Raw genomic sequence first — 18,778 nt, 5'->3', positions numbered from 1 at the left:
GACCCAAACAGCATGGCTCGGCCCCGCCCCCTGCTCCCTCCTCACAGGCTGTGATTGACAGCAGCAGGAGACAATGGCTCCCGCTGCTGCCTCTATGCCCAGTGAGGAGGGAGAGCGCGGAGAGAGCCACTGCTTTTGGGCATAGTGCTGGATTGAGATCAGGTTCAGCTAAGTATTTAAGGGGACTGGAGGGGGGGGGGGGCCTGTGGTCATTTTTTGAGTTCAGTTTTGTCCTTAAAAATAAATTAAAATGTATATCTAGCGAAAACTTTTTTTTAAACTATGTTTTGGATGCTACTGCCTCCCCCCCAAGCCCTGTCCCCTTCTCCGTCAGGGAGTCTGGGACTGCATGAAACCCCTCCTTCAGAACCCGGAGACAAAGTGTATTACATGACTTCAGGTATCACCGCCATCATTCCTTGGCTGCTGTAGGTGAAGATGCAGCTAATCAAGCAAGATCTGTGCTTGATAGGCCCCCCAGTGTCTCCCTAAACAGGACCTGTCACCTGATAAATGCGATCACATATGGGTTTTGTTAGCCTCAATAAAGTTAACCCCTTCACCCCCTTCCTGCCCAGGCCAGTTTTCAGCGCTGTCGCACTTTGAATGACAATTGCGCGGTCATGTTACACTGTACCCATATGACATCAATTATCATTTTTTTTTGTGAGATAGAGCTTTCCTTTGGTGGTATTTAATCACCACTGGGGTTTTTATTTTTTGCTAAACAAATGAATACAGATGGAAAATTTTGAAAAACAAACAAAAAAAAAAAAATTTTCTTAGCTTCGGTTATAAAATGTTGCAAAAAAGTCATTTTTCTCCTTCACTGATGTGTGCTGATGAGGCTGCACTAATGGGCACTGATAAGGGGGCACTGATAAGGAGGCACTGATAAGGGGGCACTAATGGACACTGATAAGGAGGCACTGATGGACACTGATAAGGAGGCACTGATAAGGGGGCACTGATGGACACTGATAAGTAGGCACTGAGAGACACTGATAAGGAGGCACTGATGGACACTGATAAGGAGGCACTGATAAGGAGGCACTGATGGGCACTGATAAGGAGGCACTGATGGACACTGATAAGGAGGCACTGATGGGCACTGATAAGGAGGCACTGATGGGCACTGATAAGGAGGCACTGATGGACACTGATAAGGAGGCACTGATAAGGAGGCACTGATAAGGAGGCACTGATGGGCACTGATAAGGAGGCACTGATGGGCACTGATAAGGAGGCACTGATGGGCACTGATAAGGAGGCACTGATGGGCACTGATAAGGAGGCACTGATGGACACAGATAAGGAGGCACTGATGGACACTGATAAGGAGGCACTGATGGGCACTGATAAGGAGGCACTGATGGGCACTGATAAGGAGGCACTGATGGGCACTGATAAGGAGGCACTGATGGGCACTGATAAGGAGGCACTGATGGGCACTGATAAGGAGGCACTGATGGGCACTGATAAGGAGGCACTGATGGGCACTGATAAGGAGGCACTGATGGACACAGATAAGGAGGCACTGATGGACACTGATAAGGAGGCACTGATGGACACTGATAAGGAGGCACTGATGGACACTGATAAGGAGGCACTGATGGACACTGATAAGGAGGCACTGATGGACACTGATAAGGAGGCACTGATGGACACTGATAAGGAGGCACTGATGGACACAGATAAGGAGGCACTGATGGACACAGATAAGGAGGCACTGATGGACACTGATAAGGAGGCACTGATGGACACTGATAAGGAGGCACTGATAAGGAGGCACTGATGGACACTGATAAGGAGGCACTGATGGACACTGATAAGGAGGCACTGATAAGGAGGCACTGATGGACACTGATAAGGAGGCACTGATGGACACTGATAAGGAGGCACTGATGGACACCGATAAGGAGGCACTGATGGACACAGATAAGGAGGCACTGATGGGCACTGATAAGGAGGCACTGATGGACACTGATAAGGAGGCACTGATGGACACTGATAAGGAGGCACTGATGGACACTGATAAGGAGGCACTGATGGACACTGATAAGGAGGCACTGATGGACACAGATAAGGAGGCACTGATGGACACAGATAAGGAGGCACTGATGGACACAGATAAGGAGGCACTGATGGACACAGATAAGGAGGCACTGATGGACACAGATAAGGAGGCACTGATGGACACAGATAAGGAGGCACTGATGGGCACTGATAAGGAGGCACTGATGGACACTGATAAGGAGGCACTGATGGACACTGATAAGGAGGCACTGATGGACACTGATAAGGAGGCACTGATGGGCACTGATGGACACTGATAAGGAGGCACTGATGGGTACTGATAAGGAGGCACTAATGGGCACTGATAAGGAGGCACTGATGGACACAGATAAGGAGGCACTGATGGACACAGATAAGGAGGCACTGATGGACACAGATAAGGAGGCACTGATGGACACAGATAAGGAGGCACTGATGGACACAGATAAGGAGGCACTGATGGGCACTGATAAGGAGGCACTGATGGACACTGATAAGGAGGCACTGATGGACACTGATAAGGAGGCACTGATGGACACTGATAAGGAGGCACTGATGGACACAGATAAGGAGGCACTGATGGGCACTGATAAGGAGGCACTGATGGACACTGATAAGGAGGCACTGATGGACACTGATAAGGAGGCACTGATGGACACTGATAAGGAGGCACTGATGGGCACTGATGGACACTGATAAGGAGGCACTGATGGGTACTGATAAGGAGGCACTAATGGGCACTGATAAGGAGGCACTAATGGGCACTGATAAGGAGGCACTAATGGGCACTGATAAGGAGGCACTGATGGCCACTGATGGGGCTGCAGTGATGATCAGTGCCCTGATTAACTGTGTGCATGTCCCCGTCTGGATTTCAGGTTACTGGCTCTCCTCACGCTGTGATCAGCTATGATTGGCCAATCACAACGGCCCTTTACTATGATCTGTGATTGGATGTGTCCGAAGGACACAGCAATCACAGAGCATGCCGGATGCGTGCCCCAGGAGGGTGTGCAAAGGGCATAATTCCGGGAGGACGTCCATGAAAGCCCTCCCAGAATAACAGAGCCGCGCTATAGCCGACTATGGCACAATTAGGAAGTGGTAAATAAAGAAAAAAATTAGATGTAAAATAAATGTAAAAAATAAAGAGAAAATAATATAGAAAAATATTTTCAAGCTCTCAAAATTCAAACATGCATCGTAGAGCGAGCACGCGCATGTAAATTGTGCCACACATGTAAGAGCAACAATTCAAAATGCATAATAAAATGCACCAGACGAAACATCCTGAATTGAAATGAAGAAGAAAAGGGGAAACACAGTGGAACACATCAAAAACGTGCATGCAGAAAAGCATCTGGAATGCAGAAATTGTGGTGTGAACTGGTTTTTAAAGCGTTGCCTATGGGGAATTTTGGGTATAAACGTTTCTAGCAGTTTCATGGGCGTGTGCAATTTTAAGGCTTTACATGTTTGGTATCCTTTTCTTGGCGCAACACAATCTTTTATCTTCTACCAAACACATTGGGTTATAATATTGTGTTTGCAGTAAAATTCATTTTAGTGCATGCATTTAAAAAAAAAAAAAAAATGAAATTAAGTATTTGATAAATAGCTATGCAAACTCATTGGGGTTGATTTACCAAAACTAGAGTGCGCAAAATCTGATGCAGCTCTGCATGGTAACCAATCAGCTTCCAGGTTTTATTGCCAAAGCTTAAAGGAGCTGTAAACCCTATTGATCATCTGTGGGACATCCTCAAACAGAAGTTGGAGGAGCACAAGGTCTCTAACATCCACCAGCTCTGTGATGTCGTCATGGAGGAGGGGAAGAGGACTCCAGTGACAACCTGTGAATCTCTGGTGACCTCCATGCCCAAGAGGGTTAAAGGGGTTGTAAACCCTATGGATTAAGGTGAAAAACCTTAATCAGCAACCCCCCCCCCGGGCCCCTACTTACCTGAGCCCTGTGTTTCCCATGACGGAAACGAACACACCAGCTCCGGCCGTGTCCTGATTGGAGAGACTGATAGCAGTGCAGCCATTGGCTCCCGCTGCTGTCAATCAAATCAAATGATGCGGGTGCCGGGGGGGCGGGGCCGAGTGTCTGCTTTCTGTGTCAATAGACGCAGGACACGGGAGCTCACCCGCACGGGTGTCCCGAAGGAGAGGCGCTTTTTCTGATGGGGCACTCGAGAAGAGGAGGAGCCAGGAGCACCGCTGAGGGACCCCAGAAGGAGGAGGATCGGGGCCACTCGGTGTAAAACCAAATGCACAGAGGATTTAAGTATGACATGTTTGGTTTTTCTTTTTTTTTTTTTTTTTTTTTTTTAAAACCCTGAACCTTTAAGGCAGTGCTGGAAAATAATGGTGGCCACACAAAATATTGACACTTTGGATCCAATTTGGACATTTTCACTTAGGGGTGTACTGACTTTTGTTGCCAGCGGTTTAGACATTAAAGGAGAAGTCCAGCCTGAGCCTTTTAGGCTGGGCTTCTCCTATGGGTCAGAGGAGTGAAATTCGTTTTGCACTCCTGTGACCTTTTTTCAGCGAAGAGCGGTCTGAAGAACGTTCTCTGCTGACATCACTGCCATCAGTCGGGGCCCCCGCGTCATCCCGACTTCCCAAGTCTGGATCTGCCAGCTGCCTTGACTGATGGCAGTGTCTCAGTGACCCGCTCCCCGCCCCCCTCCACAGCTCAGCACTCCAATGAGCGTGGAAGAGCAGAGCAGGAGCGATGCTGACAGATAGTCAGCATCTCTCTGCTCGGGGAGGAGTGAGAACCGAGCCATCAATTGTGTTTGAAGGCTTGGTCCTCGGTGCAGAGGGGGCGGGGAACAGCTGCAGCTTTGGTCTGATGCTCCATCCACCGAGGCAAGTATGATTAGCCCAAAAAAACCCCCCCATACTTCTCTTTTAATAGCTGTGTGTTGAGTTATTTTGAGGGGACAGCAAATTGTGGCAGCTGACTCCAGCCCTCCTCTGGTCCTCCTCCAGACCCTGCACTGTCTGCTTCCCAGCGCCACCCCCAGCTTCTTCACAGCAGCAGCACAAGGTAAGAGGGGTGCACCGTGATGTTAGGGATGGTGGAGGACTCTTAACTTCCGATGGTGGGGAGGGACGCTCTGGACATCTAACCTTACAGATACAATCGGCCCTTTGAGGCCAACCATAATGCTGATGTGGCCCACAATGAAATGGAGTTTAAGACCCCCGATTTACATAAATAAAAGCTGATCATTGTAAGCACCCCTTGACATGGACTTGGGAGGCTTTTGGAGGGGACTCTAGGCCCGGGGTCCCTAATTAAAGCCTAGCTGCCTCATTAAAAATAGTGACTGCTTTACACTGTGAGACTCACAGCAGATGCTGATGTCATCAGCAAGTCACCTGTCTGGGGCCCCCTGCCAGAATGCGTTTATTGAAAGTAGGTCTCCTGCTATTGTCTGAAGGAGTTCTGTGTTTATACTTATTGGTAATGTGTATTGTGTCTTGTGAGCTAGAAGACGGCAAGTCTGACCTGAAGGGTCAACCTCGGAGTCACCTCGGCTGGGTAAATGATTGGTTAATTAGCTCATGTTAATGTATGTTTCTGGTTACAGTTTGTATTGTTAGGGTAATATAATTAGAAGGGGGGAACCACCTCCTCAAGTGTATAAAAGCCTGTATTCTGGTTCAAATAAACAGTTCTTATTCCAGTTCACTCCAAAACTGGTGTTGTCTGGTTCTTGGGGTAACTCAGCCAGATCCACTGGTCCCGTGTTCCAGAGCTTAGGAAGCAATATACTGAAGGAAGCCCTCAAGCGGAGTGTGGGACGTTCCGTCACACCCCTGTCATTGTTAAATGGTTTGTCTACATACTGCTGGAGAGCTTGTGCTTTTGAAAAACATCAGATTTGAAGGCTGGATCACCAGATGAAAAACCATGGCCTCCCCTTAGGGTCTCATTCAACATACATTACACAGACTAGATGCACTGTTGTCACCATCTGATAACTAAGGAGTTCTGTGTTTATACTTATGATAATGTGTATTGTGTCTTGTGAGCTAGAAGACGGCAAGTCTGACCTGAAAGGTCAAACCTCTGAGTCACCTCGGCTGGGTAAATGATTAGTTAATTAGCTCATGTTAATGTATGTTTCTGGTTACAGTTTGTATTGTTAGGGTGATATGATCAGAGGGGGGAACCTCCTCCTCAAGTGTATAAAATCCTGTATTCTGGTTCAAATAAACAGTTCTTATTCTAGTTCACTCCAAAACTGGTGTTGTCTGGTTCCTGGGGTAACAGCCAGATCCACTGGTCTCGTGTTCCAGAGCTTAGGAAGCGATATACTGAAGGAAGCCCTGAAGCGGAGTGTGGGACGTTCCGTCACACCCCTGTCATTGTTAAATGGTTTGTCTACATAATGCTGGAGAGCTTGTGCTTTTGAAAAACATCATATTTGAAGGTTGGACCACCAGGTAAAAAATCATGGCCTCCCCCTAGGGTCCTATTCAACATACATTATGCACTGTTGTCACCATCTGATAACTAACCCTGAGGAAATGCGACGCAGCCATTGCTAGTGTGCATGTAAACTGGAAATGGCTGCAAATGGGCCGCAGAAGAACAGCAGCACTGACATATAACAAATGATGAAAAAAAAAAGTTGAAAAAGACTATTTAATGATTTAAAAATGGCAATTTTTTATCACAGTGCAAACGATTAATAAAAAAAAAAAAGATAAAATGCAAGCATGGCGCGATCAATTTAGAACTCCCTGCCTGGCCGCAGCACTAAGTGTTAAAGAAGTTTTACAATGAAGTTTAAATGATGGCGATTTTCTGTCTTTTCCACTTCAATAAAGGTCTTCGGGGACCCGGGAGCCCCGGCCAGCGTCTACAGAGACTTCCAGTAAACCAATAAGAGAGATATAGAGGAGAGCGGCTCTCCGCACGCGGGGAGGAAACATTTCGTACAATTTACAATTTGCTGCCAAAGCAGTTCTGGCGGCGGAGAGCGCGCATAATCCAGGCTTTGATTTTTACGATCTACGGCTCCTAATCCTCCGACAGCTCCTGATCGATGGCTCCGAGATCCAATAATCTCTCTGCGGAGAGGATGGAGAGGGGCCCGACTAAGAACTGGGGCCCTTCCCTGCATGAGGGGGGGGGGCAGCGTCACAGTCCTAGGAGGGGGGGGGGGCGCCCTGAGAATGGAAGGGCCAATCATAACGGATTGTTTAACATTTACAGAATAAAGTATTACTTTTCCCTCCAATCACATCCCTGATATCACAGCTCCCGGCTGGTTTCTATTTCCAGGGACTAGCCAACAGTTTTTAGGGCTTGTCCCTGGAAATTTGTATCTTTTTTTTTTTCTTAATGCACAATAAATCTCCTATGTTCTGCACCGCAGACGCAGGTCTTCCCACATACAGTATTAATCCCTCGTTCACAGTGAACGCGGCTTTGAAATTGTGGAATCGCACGATTTTGAAGCTGCATTTCAGTCCGACTTCGGGGGGGGGAGGGGGTGACTTGAAGGACATCGGTGCGGGTTCATGCGCAGATGTCTATTAAAGTCGCCCCCGAAGTCGTCAAAAGCAGTGCAGGAAGTACTTTTGGAAAACGGTGCGGCGGCGCCGCAAAGTCAGCGTCACACCGTTTGGGACGGTGCCATTGCCGGCAAAAGGCTGCAATTTGACCTGTCAAGTCACGCCAATGTGAACGGAGGGGGGGGGGGTAAAAGGTAATATTTTGCCTTCCCTGGTTCCCTCCTTCATTAGCATTCAACTAATATTTTGTGATAAACACCTTTCCATTTTCATTGCATACACCTTATTTAGACCCAGTGACTTCATCTTCTTTGTGCTTCTCTATGCGATGCAGGCAGATCACGGCTGGTGGGAGGGGCTGGCGGAGTGCTGTATATAACTTGCTTAAGACATCACAGCACTCTTCCTCAGTACTCCTCTTACCCACTTCCCGTCTAGCGATGTGTCCATGCGTTGCTGGACTTTCGGTGGTTATATCTGTAGCTGCAGGCATCCCCAACCCCCACATTGTTTTTTTTTTTTTTTGGGCCGGTCTCAGCAAACACTGGGAGGGAACATTTTCCCCCCCTTTCCGCCGCCCTCCACGGCTCTCCTGTCCCAACTGAGAGACCTGAGAGACCAGTTGCTGCGTCCGCTGGCTGGACAGTCAAGCAAAGCCGGTGTTCTATTGAGAAGTTCCTGCTATCGAGAAGTGCCCGGTACGAACACTGGCGCATGCACCACGCAACAGCGCGATCAGCTTTTGTGACGGCGAGACGGCGCCTGCGCACAATAGCCGATGGAAGAAATTCTTCTGTCAGATTGTGCCTCAAGCTCCCGTGGCGAGTTCATGTCGGTGAGGGGCGGATTTATAAATGATGGGCAGTGCTGCAAAGAAGGGGGGCAGAAATTTTTAAGGATGGCGAATGCTGCTAAACAAAACTTTTTCTGCTATTCTTCCTGGATGCTTGCGGGGGCGTGTTTAGCCAACTGAAGGGCGGGTTTTTCTATGTTGATGGGCTGGCTTTGCAGGGCGTATTTAGCTAACTAACACAAACCATTTGCCACAGTATCAGTGCCGATTTTGATGTTGTGTTGCAGATAGCAGAAAAAGTTTTGTTTTGCAGCACTGGCCATCTTTTATAAATCCGCCCCGCCAACATGTACAAATCCGCCCCACCAACATGTACAAATCCGCCCCTCACTGACATCCTAGTAGATGATAAGCTTAGCAATGGCATGCAATAGTAAATAAAAAAAACCCCCAAAGGGTTAACACTGCGCTAAAAAACGAATTATTATAAATCAAAATAACAGAAAAGTGAAATTCAAAATCAACAAAGCAGTCAGCATCAAAGAGTCAGATACAAAAACTCCAATACATGTAGTAGAGAAGCGATGCAGCGCTAAAAAATAAAATGAATGGAATAATAATGTGAATGATCCCACAAAGGAAAACTAAAGCAGTTATCAAAAAATGAAAAAACATAAAATAAATTATATTCTTTACATGAATAAATTTGTGCTAATATAGTGATATTAAAGAAAACATCATATCATAAATAAGTGCCACAAAAAAGAAATGAATCCACCAGAGAAAAGGACAAAAATAGTGATAATTGGTGAAATCAGATAAATTAAACACTAAATGACATCCAAGCACTGTTTATCACCATAAATAATGAAACAATAGATGTATGTAAAGTCCCATCACAAGCAGTGCAAAAATTAAAAGAAAAAAATAGTCCATAAACATGGTGAAGATGCTAATCCAGAAATATGGTAAGGATAGGTCCAAATATGGGAGCAATTTTTTGTTTATATTTCCAGAGTATCGCAGATCTAGCCATTACTTCAGATGCCGGTATAGGTTCTTGGGAGACTATAATATTCCCTGTGTCTGGTGAGACCACCTGGGTGGTCATTTGAATCGGTAAGGAGCCTCAATACTCACTCGGGTGTGCTAAACATTTGGGAGATTGGACCTATCCTTACCATATTTCTGGATTAGCATCTTCACCATGTTTATGGACTATTTTTTTCTTTTAATTTTTGCACTGCTTGTGATGGGACTTTACATACATCTATTGTTTCATTATTTATGGTGATAAACAGTGCTTGGATGTCATTTAGTGTTTAATTTATCTGATTTCACCAATTATCACTATTTTTGTCCTTTTCTCTGGTGGATTCATTTCTTTTTTGTGGCACTTATTTATGATATGATGTTTTCTTTAATATCGTTATATTAGCACAAATTTATTCATGCAAAGAATATAATTTATTTTATGTTTTTTCATTTTTTGATAACTGCTTTAGTTTTCCTTTGTGGGATCATTCACATTATTATTCAATTTATTTTATTTTTTAGTGCTGCATCGTTTCTCTACTAATGGCATGCAATGCCAAGCTGCTGCTAACAAAGCAAACAGAATATTTGCATTAAAAAAGGGGATCAACTCCAGAGATAAAACGATAATTCTCTCGCTCTACAAGACTCTGGTCCGGCCGCACCTGGAGTATGCTGTCCAGTTCTGGGCACCAGTCCTCAGGAAGGATGTACTGGAAATGGAGCGAGTACAAAGAAGGGCAACAAAGCTAATAAAGGGTCTGGAGGATCTTAGTTATGAGGAAAGGTTGCGAGCACTGAACTTATTCTCTCTGGAGAAGAGACGCTTGAGAGGGGATATGATTTCACTATACAAATACCGTACTGGTGACTCCACAATAGGGATAAAACTTTTTCACAGAAGGGAGTTTAACAAGACACGTGGCCACTAAAATTAGAAGAAAAGAGGTTTAACCCTAAACTACGTAGAGGGTTCTTTACTGTAAGAGCGGCAAGGATGTGGAATTTCCTTCCACAGGCGGTGGTCTCAGCGGGGAGCATTGATAGTTTCAAGAAACTATTAGATAAGGATCTGAATGACCGCAACATACAGGGATATACAATGTAATACTGACACATAATCACACACATAGGTTGGACTTGATGGACTTGTGTCTTTTTTCAACCTCACCTACTATGTAACAACTATGTTGGATGAGAAGACCTGGCTCACAATCAACGTTCCGATTCATCCCAAAGGTGATCAGTAGGGTTGAGGTCAGAGCTCTGTACAGGACACTCTAGTTCCTCCATACCATGTCTTTATGGAGCTGGCTTTGTACACAGGGGCACAGTCATGGTGGAACAGTAAAGGGTCTTCAAACTGTTACCACAAAGTTGGAAGAGCACAATTGTCTACAATGTCTTTGTATGATGGAGTATTACCAGAACCCTTCCCTGGGAACACCTGAACTCCGATATTTGGAGAGCTGTTCACAAAGTTTTGTCCATGTGTGTTGCTAACTAGAAAACATTTTTGATTTCTACATACAAATATGATACAAATTCAGGACGTCACTAAAGCATTGATATATGCAGACACCATGAGAAATAGATGTGCCTACCCTGGACCGGCACTATCGGTGCCTCTTACCTTGGCTCCCATGGGACAGTACCCCTTGAGGAAGTCCGGGCACACCTCGGCCTTCCTGGAGACGTAGACGTGGCTGTAGGGACAGTCTGTTTTGTGACAGATCCCCTTTAAGAAGAACGAGCACACCGGCATCTGGAGAGACAGGAGAGAATCCTCGTGACAAATCGGATTTATGACATTCAACCACACACAACCAGCCATGGAATACATGAAACCAGACCATCACCACCTGCTGCTATCAAAGCCGAAACCCAGATAGCTTCATGTGTGTTATCAGAATTGGCTATATGAACAGCATCAGAGCTAAAGCTGAACTTCAGGAAAAAAACAATTATTGTCTAAATAGAAAAAAGCTATGTGTATTCTTAAACTGCCCATACACTATACCAGGGCATCTCAACCATTTTACTATGGAAGAACCCCTGGCAAAATGTTTGAGATCATAGGCGTGCGTAGGGGGTGTGCCAGGTGTGCCTGGGCACACCCTAATCACCCCAAGCACATTATCATTATGGGAAATATCTCCCTCTGACCAGTTCTGCCATTAATAAAGTGCTACCATACCTCTCTTTCACTGCATCGGCTCTGCCATAAGAGAGTGTGTGTAATATACATATATACATACATACATACAGACACATGCATGTGTGTTTGAGCTTTGGGGTGCACACCCTAATGCAATAGGCTGCGCACACCTATGTTTGAGATCCTAGGGAACCACTGAAATATTCACATCAACAGCTCATGGAACATTTGTAATCATTGAGCGTTTGATATGACAATTGTTTTTAGAAATAGCATTAAATAATAAAATCAATATGAAAATGTACCCATGGGGCACACAGCAGGGCACATTACATGGGAGCAGGGCAAATTACGGGACACACAGCAGGGCGCATTACATGGGAGCAGAGTACATTGTGGGGCACACAGCAGGGCACATTACATGGGAGCAGGGTACATTGTGGGGCACACAGCAGGGCACATTACATGGGAGCAGGGTACATTGTGGGGCACACAGCAGGGCACATTACATGGGAGCAGGGTACATTGTGGGGCACACAGCAGGGCACATTACATGGGAGCAGGGTACATTGTGGGGCACACAGCAGGGCACATTACATGGGAGCAGGGTACATTGTGGGGCACACAGCAGGGCACATTACATGGGAGCAGGGTACATTGTGGGGCACACAGCAGGGCACATTACATGGGAGCAGGGTACATTGTGGGGCACACAGCAGGGCACATTACATGGGAGCAGGGTACATTGTGGGGCACACAGCAGGGCACATTACATGGGAGCAGGGTACATTGTGGGGCACACAGCAGGGCACATTACATGGGAGCAGGGTACATTATGGGGCACACAGCAGGGCACATTACATGGGAGCAGGGTACATTGTGGGGCACACAGCAGGGCACATTACATGGGAGCAGGGTACATTGTGGGGCACACAGCAGGGCACATTACATGGGAGCAGGGTACATTGTGGGGCACACAGCAGGGCACATTACATGGGAGCAGGGTACATTGTGGGGCACACAGCAAGGCACATTACATGGGAGCAGGGTACATTGTGGGGCACACAGCAGGGCACATTACATGGGAGCAGGGTACATTGTGGGGCACACAGCAAGGCACATTACATGGGAGCAGGGAATATTACATGGGAGCAGATCACATTACAAGGGAGCAGATCACATTACAAGGGAGCAGATCACATTACAAGGGAGCAGATCACATTACAAGGGAGCAGGGCACATTACAAGGGAGCAGGGCACATAACAAGGGAGCAGGGCACATTACATTGAAGCAGGGTTAAATTATGGGGCACACAGCAGAGCACATTACATGGGAGCAGGACACATTGTGGGGCACACAGCAGGGCAGATTATATGGGCACAGGGCACACAGCAGGGCACATTGCATGGGAACCGGGCACATAGCAGGGCAGATTACATGGGAACAGGGCACACAGCAGGGCACATTACATGGGAACAGGGCACACAGCAGGGCACATTACATGGGAACAGGGCACACAGCAGGGCACATTACATGGGAACAGGGCACACAGCAGGGCACATTACATGGGAACAGGGCACACAGCAGGGCACATTACATGGGAACAGGGCACATTAGGGGGCACACAGCAGGGCACATTACATGGGAGCAGGGCACATTACATGGGAGCAGGGCACATTACATGGGAGCAGGGCACATAACAAGGGAGCAGGGCACATTATATAGAAGCAGGACACATTACATGGGAGCAGGGAACATTGTGAGGCACACAGCAGGGCACATTACATGGGAACAGGGCACACAGCAGGGCACATTACATGGGAGCAGGGCACATTATGGAGCACATAGTAGGAAGATGAGAGACACCAGACCCAACGAGCCGAAGGCCGCTATCAAAGCGACCTGGGCTTCCATAACCCCTCAGTAGTGCCACAGATTGATCTCCTCCGTGCCCGCTGCATTGATGCCGTAATTCATGCAAAAGGAGCCCCAAGTATTGCGTGCATCCTATACTGTACATGGACAGACTTTTCACTAAGACAACATTTCTGTATTAAAAATCCTTTTTTTATTGGTCTTATGTAATATTCTATTTTTCTGAGATACTGAATTTTGGGGTGTCACTCGCTGTAAGCCATAATCATCAACATTAAAAGAAAGAAATGCTGGAAATTTATCACTCTGTGTGTAATGCATCTATATAAAATATATGAGTTTCACTTTTTGAATTGAATTACTGAAATAAATTTACTTTTTGATGATATTCTAATTGTATGCGATGCTCCTGTACTATATGGGGGGTTTCACATGACCCAACATTCCATATTATAACAGAACTCAAGAATTCTGCATTCCTCTTCGCTCCTCTCTTCTCTGCTAGATGGTTCAAAATGGTTCTAAACGGCTGAAGGTTGTTTTTTTTGTTTTTTTTACCTCTAAGCATTCTCTGCGTTAGTTTTAGGCTGGAATTCCACTTTAACCTACAGCAATCCCCAGACAGGAAATATTCCCCCCATATAAAAACCCTTCATCAGAATCCTTCTGGGCGAGTTCTGCCAGAAAGTGTCTCCATCCTTTACACGGCGCTCATAATCAGAGGGCTGTAAAGCGGAGGGATTAATGGGGACGCAATCACCTCCTAAACTGCCTCCTCTCAGTATTACAATGTGATCAGGAATGGATAATAAACTCATAAAAGGCAGCTGATGGGGTTCTCAATCACACACATCTTTCTCCAGAGCTGTAAACCTGACAGGCTGACAGCTTTCACCTTGTACAGGAGAGGAATGCTGGTGACTACGCACCGCGCTCCGCTCTCTCAGGGTCACCCAGATAAAGAAAGGCGCTACACATCCGAGTATCTGATACTGTCACAGGTCAGCGTCTCTACAAACCTTTCCAGTCACATCGAACAATTTAAAGTGATTGTAAGAGCAGAAGGTGCATTCTATGCACTAACCGGCTCACGCAGATATACTGCGGCAGAATGGCTCTCCTGGGCCCCGTACGGTTACGTCCTTACCCTTTTACATCCTTACCTTTCCGGCCACCAGAGGGCGCACGCCCCTGCTGCACGGTGGGGGGAAACCAATGCGCGTGGCCGGCGGTCGCGATCAGGTGCACGAGCGCCAGCATGGGAATTTCTGTGTGTAAACACACAAATCCCTGTGTTGTCAGACGAGAGGATGCAAAAATTAAAAGCCAGCAGCAACACATACTGCAGCTGCTGATTTTTAATAATCGGACACTTACCTGTCCTGGAGTCCAGCAATGTTGGCACCGCAGCTCATGTTTCCATCAGCTGTCGGGTGCTGCCATTGCGGGTAAGGGAACCCAGCAGTGTAGCCTTACGGCTTCACGCCGGGAACCTTACTGCGCATGCGTGAGGCCCCGCTCCTCTCTCCTATGGGCCCGGCGGTGGGGGAAGGAGGGGGGAGCCGAGCGGTGACGTCAACAGCCCGGAAGTGGGGACAGTATGCCTGTCAAAGACAGGTAACCCCTTCCCCCTTCCCCCTCCCCCCCCTCTGAAAGGTGCCAAATGTGTCACCGGAGGGGCGGGAAGGAGACAAATGAGCAGAAGTTCCACTTTTGGGTGGAACTCCGCTTTAAATTTTGCATATAAATAATCTAAATTTAGGCCAAAATGTATTCTGCTACACTTCTTTGGTGAAAAAATACCCCAAATCAGTGTATATTATTTAGTCTGTAGGAAAGTTATAGAGTCCACAAACTATGGGATATATCTGAAAATTGACGGCCGATCTCATTTCTTGAGGCCCGAAAATGCCAGAACAGTACAAATATCCCCCCAAATTATCCCCTTTTTGGAAAGCAGACAGTCCGAGGTATTTAGTAAGAGGCATGGCGAGTTTTTGGAAGTTGTAACTTTTTGTCACAATTTTTTGCGAATTAAGAAATTTTTACTCTTTTTTTTTTTCTTTTACATTTTGTCACCAATGCAGTACAGCGTTGTCATATAAAAATATGATTCCATTTTTTTTTTTTTTTATTTTAACATTTTGTTTCTTTTTTTTTTAACCTTTTTTTCTACATATTGTGACCAGGGAGCATCTCAGCAAAAAATACATTTTTTTGTTGCAGGGGATGCCCAAAATCTGACTTGTATCTTAGTGCAGACTTCTGGGGAAAATCAGTGAGCCAAGTGAGGGTGGTGGGGAGGGAAATGGGGAGGGAGGGGGGGGGGGGAAGGGTGGTGGGGGGAAATGGGGAGGGAGGGGGGTGGGGGGGGAAGGGTGGTGGGGGGAAATGGGGAGGGAGGGGGGGGGTGGTGGGGGGAAATGGGGAGGGAGGGGGGGGGGGAAGGGAGGGAGGGGGGGAAGGGTGGTGGTGGGGAAATGGGGGGGGGGGGTGGTGGGGGGAAATGGGGAGGGAGGGGGGGAAGGGTGGTGGTGGGGAAATGGGGAGGGGGGGGAATGGGGAGGGAGGTGAGGGGGAAATGGGGAGGGGGGGGAATGGGGAGGGAGGTGAGGGGGAAATGGGGAGTGGGGGGGAATGGGGAGGGAGGTGGGGGGAAATGGGGAGGGAGGGGGGAGGGGGGGGAAGGGTGGTATGGGGAGTGGGGGGGGTGGTGGTGGGGAAACGGGGAGGGGGGGATTGTAGACCGAGTGTCCCTTTAACATACGGAGCACGATGTTCCTTCCCAATTACATGAGAAGGGGGGGGGATGGGCGGTGAGTTATGTCACACATTACGGAGCTCTGAGAGTACGCAGCCTTCGCAGGCGCCCGGCTAATGAACCCGAAAGTCGGCGAGGCTTTCCAAATTGCTCACCGCAGACTTCTCTCTGTTTTGCTTATTTTTATTAGGGAGGAAAAAAAAATGCTGATTCGTGGGAAGTCCCTCAAGAGGAAAAGCTGTTGTAACAGCAGCGGGCCAGGGAGGGAGAGGAGCCGCGGCGTAAGCCTCATCCCCGATCGGAGAGACGTTCGCACACATTTACCGCGCTCAGTATAAATCGCCGCACCCAGAGCGTTCCAAAGCGGGCCGCAGACACAATACTCACCGACATTAAAATGAATATCTGATGGCAGAAGCCGCACAAATGAGCCTCATCTATTACCCAGCTGTAAAGGATTTCTCTATTCTATCAAATAATCTCCGGGGGGGGAGACGCCTCGTAACAATATTTTATCGCAGGACGGCGGAAAAGGCGCAAAAATCCATCCTCTCGCCCCTTCACATCGCTGTGCTCCCTACGGTCCCTCCCAGTATTACAGAAGATTATCTACAGTCTTTTATTGGATAGAGAAGATCAGTTATTAATCTTATTAAAGTGGACCTGCCTGACTAGAGTGTGATTGGCTGTCACAGTGTTTACATTCTACTAGCCCCCAATAGCCACTTCAAGACCCCATAACTAGCATTTACATTACAGGTTTTAAGTGTTTTTTTTCTGGGCGGAAGGGGTGGGGATAAATGTGAAGGGGTGTGGTGATGGGAGGAGCATCTAGAGGGAATAAGATTATTGTGAAGAGGTGTGGTGATGGGAGGAGCATCTAGAAGGGATGAGATTAATGTGAAGGGGTGTGGTGATGGGAGGAGCATCTAGAAGGAATAAGATTATTGTGAAGGGGTGTGGTGATGGGAGGAGCATCTAGAAGGGATGAGATTAATGTGAAGGGGTGTGGTGATGGGAGGAGCATCTAGAAGGGATGAGATTAATGTGAAGGGGTGTGGTGATGGGAGGAGCATCTGAAAGGGATGAGATTAATGTGAAGGGGTGTGGTGATGGGAGGAGCATCTAGAAGGGATGAGATTAATGTGAAGGGGTGTGGTGATGGGAGGAGCATCTAGAAGGGATGAGATTAATGTGAAGGGGTGTGGTGATGGGAGGAGCATCTGAAAGGGATGAGATTAATGTGAAGGGGTGTGGTGATGGGAGGAGCATCTAGAAGGGATGAGATTAATGTGAAGGGGTGTGGTGATGGGAGGAGCATCTAGAAGGAATAAGATTATTGTGAAGGGGTGTGGTGATGGGAGGAGCATCTAGAAGGAATAAGATTATTGTGAAGGGGTGTGGTGATGGGAGGAGCATCTGAAAGGGATGAGATTAATGTGAAGGGATGTGGTGATGAGAGGCGCATCTAGAAGGAATAAGATTATTGTGAAGGGGTGTGGTGATAGGAGGAGCATCTAGAAGGGATGAGATTAATGTGAAGGGGTGTGGTGATGGGAGGAGCATCTAGAAGGGATGAGATTAATGTGAAGGGGTGTGGTGATGGGAGGAGCATCTAGAAGGGATGAGATTAATGTGAAGGGGTGTGGTGATGGGAGGAGCATCTAGAAGGAATAAGATTATTGTGAAGGGGTGTGGTGATGGGAGGAGCATCTGAAAGGGATGAGATTAATGTGAAGGGATGTGGTGATGGGAGGAGCATCTAGAAGGAATAAGATTATTGTGAAGGGGTGTGGTGATGGGAGGAGCATCTAGAAGGGATGAGATTAATGTGAAGGGGTGTGGTGATGGGAGGAGCATCTAGAAGGGATGAGATTAATGTGAAGGGGTGTGGTGATGGGAGGCGCATCTAGAAGGAATAAGATTATTGTGAAGGGGTGTGGTGATGGGAGGAGCATCTGAAAGGGATGAGATTAATGTGAAGGGGTGTGGTGATGGGAGGAGCATCTAGAAGGGATGAGATTAATGTGAAGGGGTGTGGTGATGGGAGGAGCATCTAGAAGGAATAAGATTAATGTGAAGGGGTGTGGTGATAGGAGGAGCATCTAGAAGGAATACGATTATTGTGAAGGGGTGTGGTGATGGGAGGAGCATCTAGAAGGAATAAGATTATTGTGAAGGGGTGTGGTGATGGGAGGAGCATCTGAAAGGGATGAGATTAATGTGATGGGGTGTGGTGGTGGGAGGAGCATCTAGAAGGGATGAGATTAATGTGAAGGGGTGTGGTGATGGGAGGAGCATCTAGAAGGAATAAGATTATTGTGAAGGGGTGTGGTGATGGGAGGAGCATCTGAAAGGGATGAGATTAATGTGATGGGGTGTGGTGGTGGGAGGAGCATCTAGAAGGGATGAGATTAATGTGAAGGGGTGTGGTGATGGGAGGAGCATCTAGAAGGAATAAGATTAATGTGACGGGGTGTGGTGATGGGAGGAGCATCTAGAAAGAATAAGATTGTGACGGGATGTGGTGATGGGAGGAGCATCTAGAAGGGATGA

At 47.2% G+C, this 18,778-nt stretch overlaps 1 protein-coding gene across 1 annotated transcript in view; it reads right to left on the bottom strand.

Annotated features, from left to right (window-relative positions):
* ZC3H3 (zinc finger CCCH-type containing 3) overlaps positions 1–18,778 on the bottom strand; it is a 282,488-nt gene that overhangs the window by 99,406 nt on the left and 164,304 nt on the right. Inside the window, exon 6 of the mRNA XM_073632632.1 lies at positions 11,061–11,192. Within this exon, the coding sequence (XP_073488733.1) occupies positions 11,061–11,192 (132 nt within the window). The remainder of the gene's footprint in view (positions 1–11,060; positions 11,193–18,778) is intronic.

This window comes from Aquarana catesbeiana, linkage group LG05 (assembly GCF_042186555.1).
Source record: "Aquarana catesbeiana isolate 2022-GZ linkage group LG05, ASM4218655v1, whole genome shotgun sequence".
Taxonomy (NCBI): domain Eukaryota; kingdom Metazoa; phylum Chordata; class Amphibia; order Anura; family Ranidae; genus Aquarana; species Aquarana catesbeiana.
This window is presented reverse-complemented; position numbering and strand designations above follow the sequence as displayed.